Below are 25,877 nucleotides of genomic sequence, written 5' to 3'. Positions count from 1 at the left end.
AAAATGTCATGAATGACCACTAAGAAATTCACTCATATTTTTAAAATGTTGGGCAATTTTTAGTAAGCCTAGCAATACCGAAGGACTGGTCTCATATGCTTCAGTTATCTAAGCTAGAACCCTTAGTAAGGGAGAAGAAAGTTAAAAATAGATTAAAAGAAACAAAATACATTAAGATTAACTGTCCAATGAAGATCTTACTGTAAAGTCTGTCAAAAATCAATGTGATGGTTTGCAATTTCTACTTAAAATTTCACAAGACTCGGTTGTTACGAGTAGGGCTCAATTATAGCCTAAGTCATGGAATCTTAGCAAAGACTTTAAGCTGGAAGTATTTGAGGAAAGTGTTTCAGACAACTATCAAATTACAGACGACCTGACAATGAGAGCTCAGAACTTTCCTACATGTCAAAATATCTTATTCTCATGAGTCAGGTACTCTTAACTGCTATTTTTGAGTTAATTATACATTTACATGCAGTTGGAGGAAGTAAAAGAGGGGGATCCCATATGTCACTGACCTAGTTTCTCCCAAATGTAGTAAAGAGCTCACAACTGTAGTTAATCACGTCACAGGCAGGATATGAAGGACACAACTAACTGCGTTCTCAGTTCCCTAGGTTCACGTGGATACACTTTGGTTGTATTTGGTTCTCCACAACTTATCACACATATGCATTAATGTATCTATCACCACGGCCAAATTCACATATCTTTTCTAAAAGTTATTTTTTTATTTTTACTTTATATATATGACTATTTTGCCTGTGCATATGACTACGTAACACTTGTAGGCCTGGAGGTCAGAAAAGGGCATCTGATCCCCAGAATTGGAGCTATAGTGGTTGTGAGCTGCCATGTGGGTACAGCGAATCAAACTCACTTCTCTATAAGAACAGCTACTTTCTTAACCACGGGGCCATTCCTCCAGCTCCAACAGGTATGTTTGTAACAAACAAATAATACTTCTTGACTTTGCGGGAAAAGATCTGTGACTTATGATAACCCCAAACCCCTCTCTCTGGTGGATATGTCCCTTAAGTGTGCACATCAGACGGTTTCCGGTAGGAAAGTACAGTTACTTAGCTGCCTGAGGTACACCTCTAAGCACAACAAACTACATTCTCCTCAGAACAGAAGGCTCTGAGAATACCCTACTCATCCCTTTCTATGACCTTAGGAAACAGTTCGTAGAGTCTGGAAAAGTCTGGGGGCCTAAGAGCAGGAATGAAATAATCCTGTAACTCATCTACATGGAGGTGCTCTATTGCAAACCCTATGGTGACCCTGACTGACCTGTAGTCCCCTCAAAAGAAAGGCAAAGACCAATTATGCAAGAAACATTTCAGCTGAGAAACATACATCGAACTCCAGTAGCGCATCGATCTGGCCCTGCAGGATTGGCATGCTCTTCAGGAGCTTTTCAGGAACCATTGTCCTCATGACGCCATCAGCCCTGCAACACAGACAAAGAGAAGTGCACATCCTTGTGCATACTGCAACTACAAGGCCGTGTCTTTGCTCTGAGATGTGCTCCTCATTTTCTTTGTAAATCTCCTGAGATCGTTATCAGATGTTAAGAGATGGTGGCTATTTGCTTAGGTCCTCTAGAAGAGCAGCACATGCTCTTAAATCAGGGGTTCTCAACCTGTGGGTCATAATCCTTTGGGGGGGGGACAAACAACTCTTTTACAGGGGTCCTATATCATATATCTTGTAGGTCAGATACTTACACGTTACAATTCCTAACAGTAGCAAAATTGCAGTTATAGAGTAGCAATGAAAACAGTCTTATGATTGGGTGTCCCCACAACACGAAGGGTCATTAAAGGGTCACAGCATTAGGAAAGTTGAGAACCACTGTCTTAGATGCTGAGCCATCTCTCTCGTTCCTCTACGGAGTCTTCAAACTAAAACAGTAAACCTTTACAAAACTTTATCATTACTTTTACTTAGGGACAGACCAAAGTTCTGCATGAATTTCTGGCTGAACACTTCAACCCAGATGAAATCATCTATTTAGAGGTAAATAAATGGCAACTGTATATTAAAACTCAATTTTTCTGCTTTGTTGAGGCTTTCTTGTATATTTCCTTGGAAAGCATTACCTTTCAAAAGTAAATCACCACATACACAAGTTCATTTTTACCTCAATTAGAATCTATATAAATAGTCAGGAAATAGTGGTGCATGCCTTTAATTCCAGCACCCAGGAGGCAGAAGTAGGCAAATCTCTGAGTTTAAGGCCAGTCTGGTCTACAAAGAAAGTTCCAGGACAACCATGGCTACACAGAGAAATCCTGTCTCAAAAACAGAAACAAAACCAAAACTTAATTCATAGAAGTAGATATTTTCATCTAACACCACTACACATTGAAACGAATCTTGTCAATTCTCTCCTTAAGTTAAAGATATTTACATTAAGAATGTTGAAGGGCTGGAGAGATGGCTCAAAGGTTAAGAACACTGGCTACTCAACTCACAACCTTTATAAGCAACCAAAACACCGATGCACACACACAATATATATATATATATATATATATATATATATATATATATATATATATATAAAGGAATTACCAAAGAAATTTAAAAAAGAATATTAAACAGTTTTAGCAAACATTCGCATCACATAATGCCTGAGGAGCAAATGAGATTTTCATGTATGAGCACACAAAGTACCACACAGCTCCAGGGGAACTTCTATCATACTAACTTACTCAGCTGTTGGTGACTGTGAACTGGGCCTTTCAGGATCAAGGTTAGTTGGCATGTAAGTTTAGTTAAATAAGTCATGTATGCCTTGAGGATTTGCTGTGCTTAAATAAATAAGAAGGGGGAGAGCGAGAGAGCCATACCCTTTCTTCACTCTGGCAAAGTCAAAAGCCATCTGTCTGTAGGAGAACGCCTTTTCATTCAGGTATCTGCTGTAGCGCCTTATGAAGGTAGACATATCGTAACCTGGGAGAGAGAGGAGACAGGGCCGTGAACAATGCCTTCCATTGCACTCTGCATACTAGGAATTATTTTTAGCTCCTCAAAATAGACAGAGGTTGTCATGATTGCCTCTGAGACAGAACTCAACATGTGACGGCAAGTCTTATTTACCATCCTGCTTGCAGGCCAAGAGTCTTCCATGTGGGGTACCCTGGCCATTTGACATGGTGATTACTCTGTCTTGTACGAAGTCTTTTCTGATCCTCTTTTTTTTTAAAAAAAAAATTGATTAAATTTAATTACTTCTCTTATACGCAATTCCTAGGGAAGTCTATTGAATTTTCGTTGTTTCTGGCGTATGCAGAAGTAAAAGGTCACAGAATTGAATTGTGACTCAATAGCTATTTCTCTGGAGTTTTAAAAGCAATTTCTCCCTTCGACAAAGTTGGCAGCACTTGTGTTCACTGTTACAAATACCAGCCTGTTTCACACAGGCTGCGACACACAGCCATCTTGTATGGGTCTATCTACCCTTACATGTATGTAATAGCAAGCAAACAGCATGAATGAACCAGGGGAATTTGTTTTCTTTTCCATTTGGTTGACATCTTATCTCCCTCATTGCATGAACTTTTAATAAGCAAACCGTGGGACAGAATCACCAGGGTTCACCTTTTAAAGTGAACACTCAAAGTGACAAAATAAAATCAATATGTAGTTTATATGCTCAACTGTTGACAAAGAAATAATTAATTTAATAGTTACTTTCATATTCTGTTCTTAAGTAACCAATGGAACTATTCGTAACAATGACTTTGGATTAATGCCCACCCCCAGATTTTATTTTCTCACCGTGGGATCCACTTTTATCCAGAAAGTTGCTGAGGTTGAATAGCGTATTTCTAGAGGCCAAATACTGAATAAATCTCTGAAAAACAAAAATTAGGATTAAACGCCCATATTTTCACATCATACCCTTAAATGATTTCTGATGCTAAAGCAGTATTTGTTTATGTCTACAAAGCTTTATTGTGCTCACTTAGTTAGGAAGCATCCTATGCTGCTAACTTTGTCTACGGGAGAAATTGCTTTTAGAACTCCGGAGAAATAGCCACTGAATCACAGTTCAATTCTCTGACCTTTTACTTCTGCATATGCCAAAAACAAGGACAATTCAATAGGCTTCCTTAGGAATTGCATATAAAAAGAAGTAATTTAATTTTATCACTGTTTTTCAAAAGCAGACATTCCATTAAGGCAATTTTCATTTAAAGACACAAAGGAATACTTCCCGTAGGAAGCAGACCTCCTGATCCTTTCTTTTAACATTTTTATGTGCTAGTACATTCATATAGAATATACATTTAAAGGCTTCTGTATCATTCTGTATCCAACTTGAAATACAGTTTTAAGGATAGCTAAATCCAAGGTTGAAATTGTACTCAAAATGAGCACAAAACACTTAGTTCTTCTTTCCTCCTCATTAGTGAAAATTCAAGGGTCTTAAACTACCATCATATTTTACTACCCCCACCTCTACCAAGAAACAGTTGTGTATTTGGTTACCTCATTTCCATGCACCATGAGATGGTGTGTGGTCACTAAAGCTTTAAACACCACCACCCAGCTACTGTTTGTCGCCCTCTCAAAGAGGGTGTCGGCCATCTGCGGAATATTGACATTGGTCTCATTGGTAGCCTGGATCAAATCTATGAAAACAGAAAAGATCCAGTAACTATTGTAGATATAAAATTCAGCTCAAACTTGACTAAAGCAAGACTCCAAAATTACTTAGAGAAGAGTTAACTGAAAAACATTATACTGTACCATTCTTACATATGAACACATCACATCATATAATATATATATATATATATATATATATATATATATATATATATATTTACTCTTGAGCTCTTGTTTTCAAGTGAATTCTCTTCTGTTTTGTGCTGGTTAGTCTTTTTGTTAACTTGACACAGACTCAGGTCATCTGGGCAGAGGAAACCTTAACTGAGAAAACGTATCCATAAGATTGGCCCGTGGGAAAGTCTTGGGAGCATTTCCTAATCAACACTGGCTGTGGGAGGACCCAGCCCACTGTGGGCAGCACCATCCCTAGGCAGGTGCTCCTGGGCTGTTTTAAAAAGCAAACTGAGCAGGCAAGCCAGTGAGCAGCACTCCTTGACAGCCTCTGCTTCAGCTTCTGACTCTAGGTTCCTAGTGGAGTTCCTGTCCTGACACCCTTTCATGATGAACTGTAACCTGCGGCTGAAATGAACCCTTTCCTCCCTGAGCTGCTTTTGGTCCTGGTGTCTTATAACACCAATGCAAAGCAAACTAGGAAACTGTTCCTGTCTCATTTTCCCCCCTATTTGCTGCTACAGATGCCATGTTTTTAAATGACAAACACCAGACGAGTTAAGCCTCCTGTCACTCCAAGTGCAATGTCTCAAACATGAAGAAGATAACCTAATTCACTGCTTGGAGGAAAAAACAGAAATGTATTTTTATAACACAGCTTATAAAAGTATACTTCTCTTGGATCTGAATTTTAAAGCATGCTAACAAATACACTGTTATGAAGCATACTAGCAGAAGCAAAATAGTGAATGAACAAAGGATCCCAGTATATTCATCCACTACACTCATCAAGCTCTCCGAGGACACCATACAATGTTTTGTTCTGATCTGGCCTTAGACAGTAAGACAGAAAAGCTATCTAATACATTTCACTACTTACATCCAACCTAACAACCCAATGGAGCAGTAGACCTCCCTCCAGTTTATTTTATTTTTTTCTTTTTCGAGACAGGGTTTCTCTGTGGTTTTGGAGCCTGTCCTGGAACTAGCTCTTGTAGACCAGGCTGGTCTCGAACTCACAGAAATCCGCCTGCCTCTGCCTCCCGAGTGCTGGGATTAAAGGCGTGCGCCACCACCGCCCGGCTCTCCCTCCAGTTTAATAGAGAGGGAAGTCTTAGGAGGTACATCTGGAAAAAGCCAGGAAAGCTTTCTTTTTTTAAAAAAAATTAATTTGTTTATTTTATGTGCATTGGTGTTTTACCTGCATCTATGTCTGTGTGAGGGTGTCGGATCCCCTGGAACAGGAGTTACAGTTGTAAGCTGCCATGTGGGTGCTTGGAATTAAACCTGGGTCCTCTGGAGGAGCATCCAGTGCCCTTAACCACTGAGCCATCTCTCCAGGCCCCAAGAAAGTGTTCTTGAAGGATGAGAATTGCAATAAAATAAATATTGGGGAAAAATATCTTGGCAGGATAGGGAAGATGGCTGGAACTTCAAAAAGATGTGAACTAAGAAGTAATTATATAATAATAATAATAATAATAATATATATATATATATATATATATATATATTTTGGTCTATTCATAATAAAGAACAACTGTTAATATCTGTAAGTTTAGGTTCTGGGAGCTTTTGGGGTGATCTGTTTAAAAATCTTATTTGTGAAATGGAGAAATGCTGGGCACTGATGGAAGCATTGTAGACTTTGACGAGCAGAGTGGGTTTGTCTCTGCATCTCCGTCAGTGAATTTCCTGGGCTATCTGCAGGGTGTGTTGTGTGTGTGTGTGTGTGTGTGTGTGTGTGTCTGTCTGTCTGTCTGTCTATCTGTATGTCTGGCAGTGCACATGAGTGCAAGCTCCTGTGGAGGCCAAAGGTGTTGGATACCTGAGAGCTGTAGTACAGGGGGTTGTGAGCCAACCAACATGGGTGATTGGAATCTAACTAGGGTCCTCTGAAAGAGCAGTATGTGTGTGCTCCTAACCATCTCTCCAGTCTTAGAAGGCTTTAAAAACATTTTTATGATTTTAGTTGTGTGCTCATGTATGTCTGTGTTTGGGGATATGCATGTGTGCGGGTGCCCTCAGAGGCTAAAGGCATCAGATCTTTTTGAAGCTTGAGTTGTGGGTGGTTGTGAGTCACCTGACATGCATGCTGGGAACTGAGCTTAGGTCTTCTGGAAAAGCGGTATGCATTCTTAACTGGTAAGCCAGTTCCCCTCCCTTGAGAAAAGCCTTTTAAACACACATACAGCATGAATTCTTCAGGACTGTACATCTTTGAAGAGCTGTGATGGTGTGGGGGTTAAGTATATGAGGACAGATGTGTGTCTTGCTTAGGTTGAGGAGTTGCATATGGCCAAGGAGGAGCCACAATATAACTTCACTAAGAGCTGGATTTCATTTTAGAGACAAGGAAGGAATGGGGGCCTCTAGCGGGCAAATACCAAGACAATTTGACTTTTACAAAACAACACAATATACTGTACTACTAAGTACAATCTCCAAGGTACACACAGGCACAGGATAAGGGAAACTCACCCTTGCATAGCAAGTCAGGCTGAGAGGATAAAAGAGGAAGCTATGAAGCTCAGACATGATGAGGTGTGGTAGAAGTGAACTAATGAGAATTCAGGAAAGGTTGGTGGGAGATGAGGAGCAGAAAGAAACAGCAAGTAAAACAGACTTATAGGTAGAGGTAGAGGAATAAACATTAGAGGGAAAGAGAACAGACTTCCCGGGCAATTTCAGATCTCACCCCGGAGGCCAGTCAACTATTTATTGAAAATGGAGGAAAGTTGTTTTGAAGGGATATATAAGCTATTTTTGTGACAACCTTGAAAGAGCCGCTGGACATCTATGTTGAAATGTGTGACAAGGACTGGGCACATTTGGCCTAGACACAAGCTGGGAGTCACTGGTGGCGAGAGCTGACTACACACAGAAGACATAACCCACAGAATATGACTAAAAAGGAAAATTAGATGTGTAAATAAGAATCAAATCTAAGAAGTCTTAGACTATTATTTAATATCTTCAAGAAGTCCCAGAAGCAGTTAGGGGTCATCAGAGTTGAATACTACACAAAGTCCTATTTAGCTGAACCACCAAGTAGACCATAGAGCTGACAGACTAGCTGCTGTGTTTGTCAATGAAGCTGTCAACCCAGACTCATTGGAGGAAAAATGGAAAGGAAAGGGCCAAGGAAAAAACTATTGCTGGGGGAAAAAACACAACAGGAAATAGCAGGCTGAGGCCAAGTAGAAAAATCTAGAAAGAAACGAAGCTGATAATATGGATTATCCATAACTAAGAGACTAAAGCCCTCTGAAACCATGAGCAAAAATACACCTGTCCTTAGGTTGTTTCTGCTGTGTGTTCTGTCAGTGACACAAAAGCAACCCATGTTACCTTGGTGGTTACTGGGTTACCGCGATGTTGCACAGGGCTGGCCCCTTAATTTCTGACTCTGCTTCCTAGTAGCCAGAACTACGGGTGTGCACCACTCCACACCCGGCTGTTATGTTTATCTTCCCATGTACTAGATCAGGCTGACAAACTACTACAGCTTCCTGGGAGAATCTGGCCTGTTCCCTGTTTGTGGGAATCTTTGTTATGCCATCTGAGGCCACCTTCACTTCATTCTTCAGTAATGAAGGTGAGTGGTTGTCACGCTCAGCTGAATCCAGTGGTCCTTAGTCTAAAGCATTTACTCTTTGGCCCTGTGTAGGAAACATCTGACCCATGTCTCACACAGAAAGTCTGCATGAAGTGTTGGTCTTGCAGAGCAATGGCTGCCTTGAGAAAAGGTAGCTGTGTGATTAAGTGTTCTCTCTAAACCATTAATTTAAAGGAAGCTTAAGAGACTTCAAACTACAATGATCAGACTTACTATTCAGCCATAGTTACTATCACAAAATAAGAGAGTGGAGCCAGTAAGATGTTATGTAAAGATGCTTACTACAAAGCCTGACAACTGAGTTTAATCACTGGGACCCACAAGACTCCTGCAAATTGTTCTCTAACCTCTGCAAGTGCCCAGTGGCATGTACATGCCCACACACAACACAAATGCACATATGCACACATGCGTGCATACACTTACACACATGAGAGAGAACAGAAAATACCTGTTCTTGGTATTTAACTTGGAAAATAATCATTTCCTCTAAAAAATGTGTTATATGTCAGTAAGTTTATTATTAATCAAAGAGGACTATTTTGTAACTTTCCGAAGTTTAATATTTTTCTTTTTCTTTTTTTTTTCTTTTTGAAACAGGGTCTCACTAAGTAGCTCTGTCTGGCTTGGAACTTGCTATATAGACTAAGCTGGCCTCAACTCACATAGATTCCTTTACCTCTGCTCCCCAAGAGCTGGGGTTAAAGGTGTATGCTACCACTTCCATTTTTAAGGGGTAGGCATGGTAGCGCACATGCTTTAAGCCCCGCTCTTGGAAGGCAGAGGCAGGTGAATCTCTGTGAGTTCAAGGCCAGTTTGGTCTGAAGAGTGAGTTTCAGGACAGCCAGGACTGTTAGACAGAGAAACCTAGTCTTGGAAAAGAAAAAGAAAAAAGTCATCTATATTGAGGTCATCAATAGTTTAAGAGTTAAAGGAATCCCAGAGCCAGTCTGAGACTGTGATGTTTCATTCATAGAACCAGTTCACTGTTGGCTATCACACACCTTATTTTAAAATACCTTTAAGAGGTGACCATGTCAATCTATGCTCTCATTAGCAGATTACATATGTTTCTGCTGTTACCTCATTAAATAGTTTCCATTTAAATTATTTCAAAAAATTAAGAAAAATCAAGGTATAGTAAAAAACATACAGAAAAAAATTTAGTGACGACTAAGTACTGTTTATGTTAACTTTGAAAAATATACCTGGTATTCTTTTTGTTAGTTTTACTGAACATAGAGTTGACCTAAAAGGTGCACAAATGTAAAGTACATTATTTGTCAAGTTTCAACAAACACCCTCTCATAAAACTACCAGTGAAATCAAGATGTGGCACACCCATCACCTGAATGGGCTCCTTACGCCTTTCTAAAACTCCTTCCTTTTCCTCTTCCTCCTTCGCCGTCCCCTTAGCGACTTCAGTCTTCTTTCGGGAAATATATAGGTATATGTGCTTTATAAATGTTACATAAAGAGAATCGAGCCACTTCCTCAGGAATGGTGTGGATTCTGTTCATCCGAGTAATTAGGCTGAGATTAGTCCATGTTGCTACACGTATGAATAGTCTCTGCCACTGCACTGCCGAATGGGTCATTACACAGACACACCACAAGCACACGGATCTATTTACCACTTTCTCAGTTATCAGTTTTTGGCATTACACTCAAATCTTCCATGAGCCTCTCTATATAATTGTGTGTATGTGTATATCGGCATGTAGTTTCATTTCCCTTGGGCAATTAATTACTTGGAAGTAGATGAATTGGGTCATTTTCTGATACTTAACCTCAGGAAATTACTTCAAAAAGAAATGTATCAGGGCTTAATTCTCACTGGAGGTGAATGAGTGTTCCATCCCAGGACATCTCTGCCAACGCTTGGGACAGTTATTCGTTATCCACCTTCCTCCCGCTACTTAACAGCTATGCTATATCTCATTATGGGGTTTGTTTGCATTTCCATAGGAACTAGTGGTTTCACTTATTATTTTTAAGATTTTCAATTGCTTCAGGCAGTAGAGTAAATACAACCCTCCTCCATTACTCTATCTTGCCACAAAACATAAACCTCTATTTGTGGTTATTTTTAACAATTGAAAATTTGTTGTAGGAATTCTCTTTGAGGTAAGATAACTCATCAATAAGAATGAAAGAAATAGAAATAAGTGAGAAAACTATAACTCCTTAAACAATTATTCTCTGAAATAATAAAGTGGCAACAATTCTGAACTGTTCTTAGACTCATGGTTCCCTTTGTTTTCCAGGTCTGGGTGGTACTGACAGCCACTTGAATCATAGGCAGGGATCATAACTGGTCCCCTGTTACTTCTTGCTTGGAGTGTCCTATAATCTCTGCTCCGGCTTACCTCCAGCATGAGCAGATGTATTTGTGGGAATTTAACTGCCCTCTCTTCTGACCATAGCCTCCCTGGAGTCTCCTGCTGTCCACTGAATGAGCCCCAAACATTCCAAGGATAAATCTCATACCTTATATTTACACCCCAGGCCTTTACTTATGCTTGTACTGTAAGTATAAGGTTTGTACGTTATATTTTACCTTGAGAACACAACCTTTCATTAGAAGGCTCAGTTACCTTACTAGTCTTTTCTATGCCAAAAATTGTGTTCCATCAAAATTATTCTGAAACTGTTTCATGCTGTTCTTATTGCCTAGACGGTCCCTGTCATCACTGAACTGAAAGCTCATCTGGGATCAATCTCAAACAGTCAACCCCATGAATTTGTGACCTTGCTGTCATGAAAAAGAGGCTCTGGCCTTGTCTCATACAGTGTAAGGTGAAGGGCATTGGGCTTGGGGCCAGAGATCTAGTTTGCAGCCTGGCTTCTCTACTTGTGGACAAGCTAATGTGATACTTGTATAAATCTGGTTGGCCGCTAGCCACGGGGATAATATTAACTACTTTACAGGACAGACACTGCCATTTATGCTAACCACCACCTTAACACACCCCGACTGCAGTCCTCATCACACAGAACTGTAATTGTTACTTCATCTGTCTCTCTTCCATTGAGCTCCACATCCAACAGGAAGGAAGGAAGGAAGTCCTATCAGAATCCCTGGAGCTTTGGTACCAGCATTGGCCATGATAAAGAAAAGATGGTTATCTGAGATGGCTATACTTAGCCTGTTATTTTAGGCAGGCATGCACTATGCATACTTATTATTATAGCACTCAGGATCTAAAGAAGGAGGGTGGCCAGTTCAACGTGAGCTTGTGTTAGAGGGAGAGATTGTCTCAAATACTACTTCAACTAGTAATTACTATTTTTATTCAAAAATTAGTGCTAAGTATTAGAGGCCGGTTTCTTTTGCTAGCTCTTACTGGATGAAACATAATCCGATCACACAGAATGAGGAACTTTCCATTTTGCTGTTATATATACATCAGTCAGTCTAAATTTATAAAGATGTCTTCTATTCCATTTAGAAATCTCAAGTGGTTGTAGAGCAGTGGTGGCACACACCTTTATCCAGCACTTGGGAGCCAGAGGCAGGTGGATCTTTGAGTTTGGGACCAGTCTAGTCTACAGAGCTAGTTCCAGAACAGCAAAAGCTATACAGAGAAACCCTATCTTGAACTCCCCACCCTCAAAAAAAGAAAAAGAGAAAATCTAGAGGGACTGGTGAGATGGCACTTGCCACCAAGCCTGAGGACCTGAGTTTCATCCCTGAAGCCACACAGTGGAAGGAGAGAACTGACTCCCTCATGTTGTCCTGTGACTTTCATACATGCATGTTGACATACATGTCCCTTCCCCTAAGACACAGACAGACACAGATACACACACACAATAAACAAACAAAATTTGTATAAAATTAAAAATAAAATACAAAAAAATCTCAACATTTGTTTGAATTCTGTCAAACTGCATGAGGATATTAATTTCCTCCCCTGAATGCTAGACCAATAAGGGATTGGTCATTCTTTACGACACAATCTAAACGTAACTGAACTTAAACGCACAGAAATGAGAAGCTACACACCAAAGCCCCACAACAAATAAATTATCAAACTTCAGACATTCCATAACTTAACATGGCTCAAAATATTTGTTGTGAGGTATAACTAATATTCATTCAAACACTTAATTGTAGTTCTTTCAAATTTACTCATTCTTGTGACCCTTTCCTTCTTTCTCTTCTATTATAGATTACGTATTTATGTCCCCCTCACATAGGTGAAAACTGTAATCACATTTGGAGGTATTGTCTTTGTAAGGTAATTAAGTCATAAGGATGGAGTCCTGAGAAAAATGAGTTCGCGCCCTTGTGAAAGACACCCGAGAGGACACCTCTTTGTGGACACAATGCAGGGTTGGCAGGCTGAAGGCATGACGAGCCCATTCACCATGGTAATGTCTCAGCAGCCATGCTAACTTCCAGTCTGCAGTCTGCGAAACCCATTCCTGTTGCTTACAACCCAAGCAGTATGCTATGGCAGCCCTCCCTCCCTGCAGGCCAGGTGGCAGCATCAGACAGATAAACACACATGCGCGAAATAAACCTTTGCGATTTGAGAATAAAAAAATAAATGGACACAATTAGAAGATTTTCTTCTCGGGTCCAGCACAAAGGACAGACATTAATGTGGCCTCACCTACAGCCATTTTCTTCCCTCTCAACTTGAAGAATCCCATCCCTGCCCTGCCTGTCAGAAAGGCCATAGTGACAGACAGATGCCATGCTGGCTTCCCATGTAGCTCCATATATACAGAGCAGTCTCTTGACTCACCTGGGAAACACTTCCCTTTGTGATAAAGAGACCCTAAGATAAAACAGGACAGTTTAACACTCTCTATCCCATTCACGGCTCTCTCCTCCTTTAGTGCTTGTACTTATAAGCCATGGGAGTGTCTTGTCACCTCAAGATAAAACAGACTGCTAATGAGATGAAGGTAGCAGAGGAGCAACAGCAAACCCCGGGTCTGCATAGCTCTGCCTTCCACTCAAACTCTGGAATGCTCCTCCTCCAATAAAGGCGCTGGCAGATCCATTAGTCTGTATATTCTGTTATGTGTGGATAAATGCATGTTAACTGATACAGACTAACACAAAATACAGCAAGACAAAAGAAACCAGGCCAGTGATCCCCAAAGTGTCTCCCAGCTGTAATAACCTTTGGTACTAGAGTAGTTACATCTTTTCAGAGTGACAACCTGGCACGGTCTGCCTCTGGGCTAAAGGGCCCTTTGCCTAGGATACCATCAGGTAAGTCATGGCGAGAACCAGGACAGAGGGCACAATGGAAAGGCTCTGTTTAGACAGGAAGAAGGGATTATCTTGTAGGAAAGGCAACCTAAGAATGCGTAAAAACACTACAAACATGAAGTTTGAACATAGGGGCTCTGAAGTTACATGGAGAAGCCTAGGACATAATAGAAAATACTGGAAGAAGGTGGTTGAATTTCCTCCTGTTCCCCAGACAGTGGGAAGAAGACACACTGGAAGGATAGGACTGCCTATGAGGGTTCTAGTGGGAGCAAGACTGCAGGGGAAGGGCATCACAGGAAGGGGAAAATAGCAGAAGGAGGAGAGGGCAGCAAAAGGAGGGGAGGGCAGCAGGGGGAGAAGGGGGCAGCAGGGGGAGAGGAGGGCAGCAGAGGGAGGGGAGGGCAGCAGGGGGAGAGGAGGGCAGCTAAGGGAGGGGAGGGCAGCTGGGGGAAGGGAGGGCAGCTGAGGGAGAGGAGGATAGGGGAAGGGAGGGCAGCAGGGGGGAGGGCAGCAGGGGGGAGGGAGGGCAGCTGAGGAAGAGGAGGGTAGCAGGGGGAAGGGAGGGCAGTGGGGGGAAGGGAGGGCAGCTGAGGGAGAGGAGGGTAGTAGGGGGAAGGGAGGGCAGCAGGGGGAGGGGAGGGCAGCTTTACATCTAATATCCACTTATGAGTCAGTACATACCGTGTTTGTCTTTCTGGGTCTTGGTTACCTCACTCGGGATATTTTTTTCTAGTTCCATCCACTTGCATGCAAATTTCAATATGTCTTTTTTTTTTTTAACTACTGAGTGGTACTCCATTGTGTAAATATACCACATTTTCTTTATCCATTCTTCAGTTGAGGGGCATCGAGGTTGTTTCCAGGTTCAGGCTATTATGAATAATACTGCTATGAACACTGTTGAGCAAATGTCCTTGTGGTATGTGTGCATCCTTTGGGTATATGCCCTGAGCTAGTGGGAGCTCACTGACTCCGGACTGGGAGCAAAATAGCAGGGAGAACCTGCTGCATGGGACTAATTTAGGCCCTCTGAATGTGGGTGACAGTTTTGTGGCTTGGGCAGTCTGTGGGGCCAACAACAGTGGGACCAGGATTTATCCCTAGTGCTTGAACTGGTTTTTTGGAGCCCATTCTTTTTGGAGGGATACCTTGTTCAGCCTAAATACAGGGGGGAAGGCCTTGGTCCTGCCTCAAAGTGATGTGTCATACTTTGTTGACTACCCATGAGAAGCCTTACCCTCTCTGAGGAGTGAATGGGGGGTGGGGTGGGAGGAAGGTGGGGGAAGCAAGAGGAAGAGAGGGAGTGTGAACTGGGATTGCTATGTAAAATGAGAAAAGATCATTTAAAAAATAAATTAATAAAAATACATAAAAAGAAAAGTACATGAACTTTCACCTTTTATAAAAATGTCCACTACAAAAATGTTCCTTTATGCTATTTTCTCTCCACAGGGATGCTGGTGGGTTCATGAGAAAGAGAACATGTATAGCTTTTTTTTTTAAAATCATGTATACAGTATTCTACCTGCATGTATGCCTGCATGACAGAAGAGGACAAAAGATCTCATTTTAGATGGCTGTGAGCCACCTGTGGTTGCTGGGAATTGAACTCAGGTCCGCTGGAAGAGCAACCAGTGCTCTTAACCTCTGAGCCATCACTCCAGCCCACATGTATAGCTTTTGAGTGAAGATTTGGGGCAGCTTAACTCTTTTCTGTTCACTAGAAACTGTGTGGCAGGCTAGAGAGATGGTTTAGAGGTTAAGAGTACTAGCTGCTCTTCCAGATGTCTTGAGTTCAATTCCCAGCAACCACATGGTGGTTCTCAACCATCTGTAATGAGATCTGGTGCCCTCTTCTGGCCTGCAGGCATACATAAAAGCAGACCACTGTATACATCATAAATAAATAAACCTAAATATATGATATTGAGCATAGTCATCGCTGAGCCTATATTTCCTTGTTACAATAACAGGCTAACCACAGCATCCCGCTGAAGGCTGTTTTATTAAATGGGAAAGGCAAGTGCTGAGCACAAGGCCTGATAAACTATAAGAACATATCCGTCTGTCTGTCTGATGCACAATTACAATTTGGTTCACCCTTTGGCCACCTATATAAAAAACACTTGGCAGACTTTTAAGTAATTTTAAACTAATCCAATTCATTGTTTAACAAATATTTTTGAATGCATACTATGTGCCAGGCATTGATTTATGAGGAGCTAGACACAGAGCCGTGAAAAGGAGGTCACTATCGGGCTTCACAGAGCTTACATTCTAATGGAGAACACAGACAGGCATAAGCACTGTGATGGAAAACAGGAATGGATGGCTAGAAATGCAGGTAGATTTAGACGGATGGGACTGTTCAAAGGGGGTGATTAGGAACGACCTCCCCAGTGAAATGACATTCAAAAGGACCTAGATGCAGTAAAGAAGCCAGCCATTTTGCGATTTTGGAAAGGAATGTTCCAGGCAAAAGAAACAGCAGATGCAAATGCCACGTGAGTTCAGATGAGCTGACAGGCTCACACTAAACAAGCTGGCCCTGTGGACAGAGAACCGTGAGCACAGTAAAGAGGGGCAGCGAGAACTGAACATGCTCTCAACAACACAGGAAGGACCTGACACTTTATTCTGAGCATTTGGGGAAGGAAGGGTCAAGAGGTTTTGACCAGGGCATTGACATGTTCCAGCCTACATTTTGGAGAGTCACTGTAGCAAGTCTATAATGCTTGGCTGAGTGAGGGGAACTGACCTGCTGAGACAGGCAGGGTTCAGGTGAGAGGTGAGGGTGAGCTTGCCTTGATGTGGAACGGGACAGGAGCAGGAAACACAAGCAAGGATTGCAGACATTTCACAGGGTGAGTCAAGAGGATCAGCTGATGGATTTGTCTGTGATGGAGGAAGAGGCATAAGATCCACAAAGGAATGGAGAAAGACAAGGTCACCGTGCCCAGGTAGCAAGGTACACTGTGTTTAGGGTACTCTCTGGGGAAAAGAGCAGAGAAGCAGTGTGGGTGCCAGCGCCAAGCTCTTGTTTCTCTTTCCACCCACTTCCTCTACTGCACTGCCCTCTCTGACCTCACTCCCAACTGCAGTGCTGTAGCTGCACCTGAAGACCCATCAGCAGCCAACAGAACACTCAGGCAAGACCTCAGTAGAGCGATCCCATTTAAAGAGCCACCAATAAATATCCCCTAAAGTGAGCAAAGTCCAGTTCAAGACAGGCATTGGGCACTTCTCAAAGTTAACATGAAGGTTTACCAACCAAGTGTAACAGGGGGCAGGCTGGTCATGATGCCTCTTGCAGGAAACTCAGACGTGAGACATGAGACAGCCAACTTGAGTCTCCAACTGCTTGCATAACTCAAAAACCAGGGCTACCACCAGGATTACCTCGGGGTGAGAAGGAGTTAGGGTGGGGCTAGGGGGAATGCCTAAGGGTCAAATATCATCAATCCCCAGGGGTCCAGAAAGTTTTATTTAAAAAAATTGGAAGTTTAACCTTCTGCTATTTAGGATTTGAAACAGCTACTTAGGTCACTAGAAATGTAACCCTAAGCAGGTTACTGGGTTTCTTCACCCTCAAGTCATTATTTGTGAGGTGGAAATGATCATTACATAGCCCACCTGCCACCAATTACATTTCTTTGATAGCTTACCCTCTTCTGGGTATTTTCTTACTTATAGGATTTTAAGAACTCGATTTTGAGCTGACACTTGGTAGGAGCGTAATTTCTAAGGGCAAGCAAAAAAGTAGGCAGTACTGTAGATAAAGGAGGTGGCCATGCACAGAACACCTGTGTTGAGGACAATCCATACTCACAGGCCGGACTCTAGATGCAAGAGGGCTGGAAAGATGGCCACTGCTAATGCAGTTGCTAGGGAGATCCTAGAAGATGCTGCAGTTTCGGTTTCAGATCTCCTGCTACCACCACATGCCGATCACCTATGAATGTCTGGTCCTCAAGCATGTCAGGAAAATTAACACAAGTCCTATTTACATGGCAGCCACAGGAGGTTGCATGTCAGAAACTTGGGAGAAACGTAAGGGTTTTTTCTAATCCGAGCGGAAGGGGACCTCTTACCTACAAACTACCAAACATGTTTTAGGGAGCTTCTTTCAGAGAACAAATTGTCCTGATGACAAGTTTGCCAAATCTTAGCACTGAGCAGCCTGTGTGCTCCTCATGCCCCAGACACAGCCCATCATGTCCTATGTCCTCAGAGAAGAGCCAGCTCCTAAGCTCTCTCTGTTCAGTCCTTCCTCTCAGAACCCTTGTGGCCATAAGGAAAAACAGCTCTGAGTATATCGGACTCCAACAGCAGACACCCGGCATGGGCTCTCAGTTCCAGTCAGGATTCCCACCCACATGTGTGAAACGTATGCTTCCTAAAATTAAAGTTGTTAGAAACAGCAGCTTTAGCCACAGTATCTGGGATTCTCTCTCCATTCTCTCAGATCAAGACGGCACCGGAATACTTTGCCATTTTTCCCACTAAGAGTAAGTATCACCCATTGCCCTCCAATCCTGCGCCTCTGCTAGGCAAAGGCTCACAAAGCCTTCTCTGCAGGACTTCACTTCTGGTCTTGCTTACACCCCTCTGCTTCTATCCCTTCTAGGCAAGCATCATCTTCTACTTACTTTCTAGAATATCACAGAATATAACCTTAGTTCTTAATACAACTTTGTTGTCTACTGAAGGATTTCAGTAAAGAGAGAAACATATTATCAAGATAAAAGGACAAAAAAAAATTTAGTAACTTCTCTATGAATGCTGTGTTTCCTGGACAAAAGAGAAAAAAAAACACACAGAAAGAAAAACTGAAACAGGATTTTATAGTTCTTGAGAAACACCAAAGAGAGCTATTTGGTCATGGCAGCATAAGTCTACAGTCTCAGCCACAAAGGAGGCTGAGGTAGCAGGATCACAAGCTCAAGGCCAGACTGCTTGTCTTAAAAACAGAAATAAAAGCTGAAATGTATAAAACTTGTCTAAAATACACAAGGCCTTAGGTTCAACCCCCAGTTTTAGAAAGAAAGGGGGGAGGGGAGAAATGCTTTAGAGAAGTTAATTTCACTTGTAGATGAACAAATGTGGGAGAGTAAACAGTGGTCAGAAATGTAGAGCTCACATACAGCATCAGGAGGAAGATAACCAGGAGCCACTCCAGGGTCCCCTCACCAGGCAGGCCTGAGAACACATACCAGCCAAACTTCCCTCGAGGGAAGCCTGGAGCAGTTCCTAGAAGGCAACCCAAAAGGATCCCTTCATCACTGGGTTTTTTTTCTGTTAATAGGGATGTCACTTGCCAAACTGGTAGCTTCTAATGAACTAAGTCACTTCGCCCAGGTCTGTGTCAAGCCCTTAGTCTTAGCGATCTCCTGAGACAAAGTTGAGTCAAGTGGTGGTGAAAATGAAGGCAGCACTGACCTCCTGTGACTAAGGATGATCCTTGTCACAGGGCAGGAAAAACAAAGTGAGGTACTTCCAAAACCTCAGATCTTCATCCATCTTCTGCCTGCTAAGGATGAGCAGCTCTCAGGGCGTCTCCCAGTTTGGGATGTATCCTCCAAACTGGTGCACATCATTCCCTGGAGAATACCTTTCCCAAACAGTGTCTAAGGCATGAACTGACACTATGCCTCCTTTGTCACTCACTGCCAGACACAGTAGCCAGCTAATTGATTCCGAGAGTCAAAGGACAAGCAGTATACTGGAAAAGTCCCCCAAAGTTTTTCTTTCCTTTTTCAAATCTAGATGACTCCAAATATTTTCTTTTGATATCCAGCAGTCAGAGGTATTCAAGTAGAACACTGTAATTTAGAACCACAGCTTCTATCTTACAGGTGGTAACCTCTCCCAGAATAATCAGGTGACAGTCAGTGATGAGGGCTTCAGGATGCTTCTATAGCTTAGCTAAAGCTACTCATGTCTTTGTAAAACCTCACTGCAGAAAAAAAAAGAACACAGCTCTAGAGGGAAGTGATTTATAAATTTAAAAATCTACACTGAGTTACACATTACCTGTGTCCTTTTAAATATATTTTTCTTTCTTTCTTTTTTTTTTGGTTTTTTTCAAAACAGGGTTTCTCTGTGGTTTTGGAGTCTGTCCTGGAACTAGCGCTTGTAGACCAGGCTGGTCTCGAACTCACAGAGATCCGCCTGCCTCTGCCTCCCAAGTGCTGGGATTAAAACCGTATGCTACCACCGCCCGGCTAAATATATTTTTCTTCGAGTTAAACTAAGTCAAATATAACCATGCTTCCCACATGGTTCCCGCACTAAGCACAGATGATGCTTAATTTACTCAGCCATTAACAACTCTTTGTAAGGACATCCCCTTGCTATTTCTTTATGGCCTTTAAGCATTTAAAAGCGACTCAATTAAATAGATTTACCAAACCTTCAGGGTAACATAGCTAATCTTCAAGGAGAAAGCAGAATCTTTCACAATAAAGTCTGAATGCATTTATGATGGAAACGATCCTACTACAGCTCCCTGTCCCCACTCACGTTATCTGCGCCTCAAACTTTATCCTTACTAGCAATAATGCAGACAGTTCATATACACAGTTCAGAAGGAGTAAGCAATGTTTAAAAGTTTCAAACTTTCTGCCTGGAAGTTTCCTTCTGCTTGGGTGACTTCTGATCTTGCATCTTTATTTCCTTTGATTTCAAATACTAGGTGGTAAAATTGGCATTGTTATGTTCCACCAAGAACAAAGAACTCTAGTGACTGAACGCCTGTATACATGGTCCATGGCTAAGTGCCCTGTGCTGCCCAGTTTTACAGCTACTTGACACAGGATGGAGTTATCTGAAAGGATAAGGCCTTCATTGAGAAAAAGTCTCCATAAGATGGGCTGTGGTAAGCCTATAGAGCATTTTCTTAATTAGTGATTTATATGAGAGGATCCAGCCCATTGTGGATGGGGTCACCCCTGGACTGATAGTCCTGGGTTCTGTAAGAAAGCAGGCAGAGCAAGCAAGGGGACCAAGCCAATAAGTAGCACACCTCCATGGCCTCTGCATTCAATCCCACCTTGTTTGAGTTCTTGTCTTTAGTTACGTCAGTGATGGAGCATGACGTGAGAGGGTAAACCAAATAAACCCTCCCTTCACAAGCTGTTTATGATCATGGTGTTTCATCCCAGCAAGAACAACCCTGAACTAGGCTATGTTCCATGAGCAGACTAACTGCCTCACCAACAGGATATTGCAGGATCTGCATCACTCTGCTATACTGTATCCACACTTAATTCTTCCCATCTATGCCCACTGTCAATTGTATACAACTCTGCAAGTGTTTTCTTAAATTCTTGAGTATCAAGTCTTGAACAGTTTCCTTAGCTCTGGTGCAAATGGATATCCCACCGTGGGCGGTAACAGCCCTTAGGCACCTGGTGCTGGAAGAAGGCAGGCTGAACATGCAGGTAAACAGCTCTCCTCCACAGACTCTGTAACAGTGCCTGCCCTAACTTACCCCAACAACGGAGCGTGACTGGAGAGCTGTAATGCGAAACAAACTCTTTCCTTGTCAAGGTGCCTTTGGTCACAGTTTTTACCCCAGTAACAGAAACAGAACAAAGACACACCACCTTAGCTCTCATCCACCTATCTGTATACTTCATACTAAAGAGTAGGAGCTCTTCCTGAGCAGCGAAATTCCCGAGAAAGAGAGACTATGGGATAAACCACCTTTTGACAGAACCAGAATAAATGCCTCATTTTCTTCTTGGGGGTACCTAAAATAGTTATTCCAACTCACGGAGCCTGAGTCATTATTTCTTAAAAACCAGAAGCAGTTCAGTTGCACATTAGCACTAATTACAGTCATGAGAAAGCTTCACTACCCCACCCGGTGAGAGAGAAAATCACGACAATTATTCTGAAGCTTCTGTGCCTCCTTCTCAGAAGATAACCAACACATGGCAACAAGGGAGGCTGTGCAATGTTGGCAGAGAGCTTCAGATATCTTTGAAGCTCCACATTCCTTTGCTGCCTTAAACCTTGTGCAGGAAGCCGGGCGGTGGTGGCGCACGCCTTTAATCCCAGCACTTGGGAGGCAGAGGCAGGCGGATCTCTGTGAGTTCGAGACCAGCCTGGTCTACAAGAGCTAGTTCCAGGACAGGCTCAAAAACCACAGAGAAACCCTGTCTCAAAAAAACAAAAAACAAAAAACAAAAACAAAAAAAAAACCCTGTGCAGGGAAAACAAAAAACAAAGACAAAATAAAACCTGTCCCTTGGTGTTTAGACAAGGCAAGAGCTATGGCTGCATGTCATAGGGTCAACGCTCAGGCAAGTTATCATATGGACCAGAACATACTTAATGTCAGGAGCCATGTGGCTGTGCCCTCAGAACATGACTGCTGGCCATGGAAAAACCCTTCCAAGCTACCTGCAAATACAGAAGCCCCACACTAGACCAAGGGTACAGTCCCCTTTCCACGCTGCAATGATGCTTCTAAGTAGAGTTCAGAGCATTAGACACAATGCCTACTGCATCCTACATGGCACAAGGAGAGAGAATCAAGGAATTCACAAACACTTTGAGTTTCCCTGTCAGCAGCATTCACTCTGTTGCTATTAAAAAGCAATGGTCCATCACAACGAGGATTCATCCCCAATTTCAGTAACTTAGGACTGTTGCACTCTTCTCAATCCCATGGGGCAGAGTGGAACTGGGCAACAGGTGTGTGTGTGTGTGTGTGTGTGTGTGTCTGTTCTTTCTCCTTTTCACCCACACTGACACCACACTGGTGAACAGCTCCATCTTCAACTGCAGTCATACTTTCCAATTTTCCTACAGCCTCCCAACCCTGAGTGTCTGCTTCCAGCTGCTGAGGAGGTCCCACCATGGGGATCCCTGTCCCTCAGTCCTCTCTGCATGTGACAAGATGGAGGTCCTCCAAGATTTCTTGGAACTAAGTGTGCCTATCTTCTCTCAAAATGTCAGCGTTCCACCACTTGCAAAGGAAATCCCATCGTCTTCATCTCTCGGTCCAGGTTCCACCTAATGAGTCCAGTGTCCGTGCCTTCAGCTTACTTTCCCTTAGCTCTTTGTGCTGCTAATGTGTTGCTCAATTTACTTATTACACTGTTGCATACTGACCCTCTCACTCCTGCCTACAACAAGCCTGATGCTCCTTGTAAACTTTATTTACTGACAATATCCAAGCTCTCCGAATAAATAAGAATTCTTGAGTATTTCTTGTAAACCAAGTATGCACTCAGTTGCCTAGCTCGTGTTGCTGCCCACCCTGTAGGCAACACTGACTCTTACGTCATCTGCTTTCAGTATTAAAGTAGAGACTCCTGGGGGCAGAAGACATGGCTCAGTGGGGAAGAGCACTGGCTACTTTTCCAGAAGACTTGGGTTTGATTCCCAGCAGCCCTTGGCAGTCCACAACTGTCTGTAGTTCCAGTTCCAGGGATCCATTGCCCCCTTCCGGCCTCCATGAGCACCTGGCACGCAAGTGGTGCACAGACACAAACGAAAGCGAAAACTCACACGTGTAAAAATAAATTAATTTTTTTTTTATAAAAAGAGAGAGACTCGTTTAAAGCTCTGATACAGCTTTCTGCTTTAAACTGTGGCTGATCAATCTTTGCTGACTAATTGATAAATTACCTAAATTTAATGTACAAGTTAGGCCCTGTATTTCTCAGAGATACAGTCACTTCCGTTTTATATTGATGGTGTTTAAAGAAACCCAGGCAATTTCAGGCACAGTGCACATCAGCGTAACTGTGTCTCGGACCAGGGATGTTTGTCTAGAGTCACTGAATGTTTCAACAAATCCAACAGATTCACCAATCCCTATCTCCATTAGTAGAATACAAACTTTTCTTTATTGCTATTTCCCATGGGAACACAAGAATGACGTGGATGTCAACTGTTAAAGAGTTTACTCGTAAGTAAATAATGAATAGTCGCATTCTGAGCAATGAATATGCTGACTAACAGTGATATGTTGTTGCTATCGACAGGCATGCCTGTCTACTCAGTCACTCTAAGTGTCTTCCTTCAAGGACAAGCGATGCTTTTTTATTTAGGGGGCATTTTCCTATGAAAGTGTAACTCCTTACTAAAATATGCTTTTTTAAAAAATTGGATTTAAAGAATGGATGCAATGCAAGTCTTAACACGGTGGGCTTAAACTGAGTGAGCTGGGCATTCTGCATTGCTTACCCTTGCTGTGAACTCTGTGGCTTTTGGGCTGGTCTTAGTTTTTTGGCGTCTGCTGTTAACGAGGTAGAGCGAGGTCATTAGGTAACTGTGGTGAAAGAGCACCCATTTCAAATGAATGCACACTCACCAAGTGCGTTTACTTGTTCTTGTGTAATAGCAAGACAATGTGAAACATTTTTTTCAAGAAAAAGTACGCAGCAAATTATTACGCATTTTTCAGGGAATAGTGAGAATGCCCTACGTGGGGCATACATGCTTAAAGAAAGCATGCCTGAAACTCAACTGAGGTGGGAATTTCCAAACCACACTGCCATCATTGCTCACTCATGACCTCAATGATTAGCAATTTAAATTTCTTTCTGCGTATTTGCTTAAAAAAATTTTTTTTTACATAGTTTCTCTTTTTCCTCTTCATAAGTTCATCTCAGGAGCAGGCTCCCTTACTTAACCCATGCAGACCTTGGGGGAAAAGGCACTCACTGGAGTTCAAGGGAACAGTCTGTGCCAAGGTAGAAGCATGTCTAACTGTTCGGGACAGTGAGGGGCTAGTGTGTCTAGAATCCACATGAGCTGGAGAAGCAAAGTCCAGACCCTACTCATCACTGAAGGTCAAGATAGCTTTGGCCGAAGGAATGGGGGAGATAACTGCCTAGCTGCTACGCTGAGGAGACACAGGGGGAACAGTGGGTATGGAAAAGGACAAAAGCAGAATCAGGCAGCTGTTCCAGAAAACCATAAAGAGACAGAGGTGGTCAAGCCTATGACAGGTGGAGCCAACAAGTTTTCCTGACTAAAAAATGTAATGGGAGAAAGAGCTTCACCATGAGCACAAGGATGGGCTAAAGCTGCTACCAACTGAGTGGGGGGGCAATAGAGAGGGATGGAGTATTAGTGGTTTGAGGCAGGGAAGATGAAGGGTTCTGTGGTTTCTGTGTTTAAATTGTGAACTGTTGACAAATGTCTCTAAGGCCAATAATTCTGGCTATGTCATGAGCTGATCTTGAAAATGTTAAGCAGCACCTTTAACTTTCCGCGTGGCCACCAGCTCCAGGATCAGAATGTCCTTCCTCCCCTAGTTGCTTCACTCTGTTCATGGATAGTGGCCTCGCTGGGACACATCAACGCTTGTTGCCTCTCCTACTTAAATGTCGATTCCCCTTCTCTCCAGTGTGCTAAATCTACAGAACCTACGTTCCCATTCTACAAATCTGACCATGGAACTCTTCAGGTTCAAGCTCTGGCTTGTCCCAGCTTTATCAAACAATGGTACTGGCCTCGATGCCGATTTCCTCATAGCTTCAGCTGCTTCCCTTCCTTTTCACCATACATTCAACACACCAGAGCCAGGCATGCTTCTCCACCAAACTTCCATCTGACTCTTAATACCCAACCACATACACCAAAGAGAAGCCTTTGTTAACTCCCACCAGACAAAACTGTCTGTTCTCTCCTCATAGTACATCAGTCACTCTGCTGATACTTCATGAGGAATAAACCAGGATGTTGTCGGGACTCAGGAGCTTGCCGCTGGGCCCTGTTTTGCAGCAATGTCCCCACAAATGCTGGTTCAGCGGCTCCTCTGCTGACCAGCCCTTTGAGGACATTCTGCGTTGGCCAGAGGCCGTGAAGGCATCTGTGATCCTAGATCCTTCATCTTCAAGTGTGAGCTCATCAAGGACCAGAGTGGAGCTTAAACTACCTCTCATCCCTCCTACAGCAAAAGACAAGGTCATTTAGGACCACCCAAGGAAAGGGCAGCTGGTAGATCGCCGGCCAGCATAAAAACCATCGAGGTCCTACCAACCTTCTCTTTCTATTGCAGTACTGAGTCCTAAAACATCAGACTGTGTAGTGTAGCTCTCCTTCTACCAACAAATGCCTTAGCATAAAGACTTCATGTTTTGATTGCTTACCAAATGATAGAACCATAAGTACTTTCAAGAAAACCAAATAATAATATACTTTGGCCTCCAATAGAAATCTTAGCAAAATAGCAATAGATGATCCTCATGACATTTT

At 42.5% G+C, this 25,877-nt stretch overlaps 1 protein-coding gene across 7 annotated transcripts in view; it reads right to left on the bottom strand.

Annotated features, from left to right (window-relative positions):
- Snap91 (synaptosome associated protein 91) overlaps nt 1-25,877 on the bottom strand; it is a 112,002-nt gene that overhangs the window by 66,849 nt on the left and 19,276 nt on the right. For all 7 annotated transcript variants that reach the window (XM_041679429.1, XM_041679431.1, XM_041679433.1 and 4 more), the window contains exons 3-6: nt 4,507-4,649; nt 3,793-3,868; nt 2,862-2,964; nt 1,363-1,456 (exon numbers count right to left, since the gene is read on the bottom strand). In XM_041679429.1, coding sequence (XP_041535363.1) covers nt 1,363-1,456; nt 2,862-2,964; nt 3,793-3,868; nt 4,507-4,649 — 416 coding nt within the window. The remainder of the gene's footprint in view (nt 1-1,362; nt 1,457-2,861; nt 2,965-3,792; nt 3,869-4,506; nt 4,650-25,877) is intronic.

Source organism: Microtus oregoni, unplaced genomic scaffold, assembly GCF_018167655.1.
Source record: "Microtus oregoni isolate MIOR12 unplaced genomic scaffold, Mior012 000032F_ref0000030, whole genome shotgun sequence".
Taxonomy (NCBI): domain Eukaryota; kingdom Metazoa; phylum Chordata; class Mammalia; order Rodentia; family Cricetidae; genus Microtus; species Microtus oregoni.
This window is presented reverse-complemented; position numbering and strand designations above follow the sequence as displayed.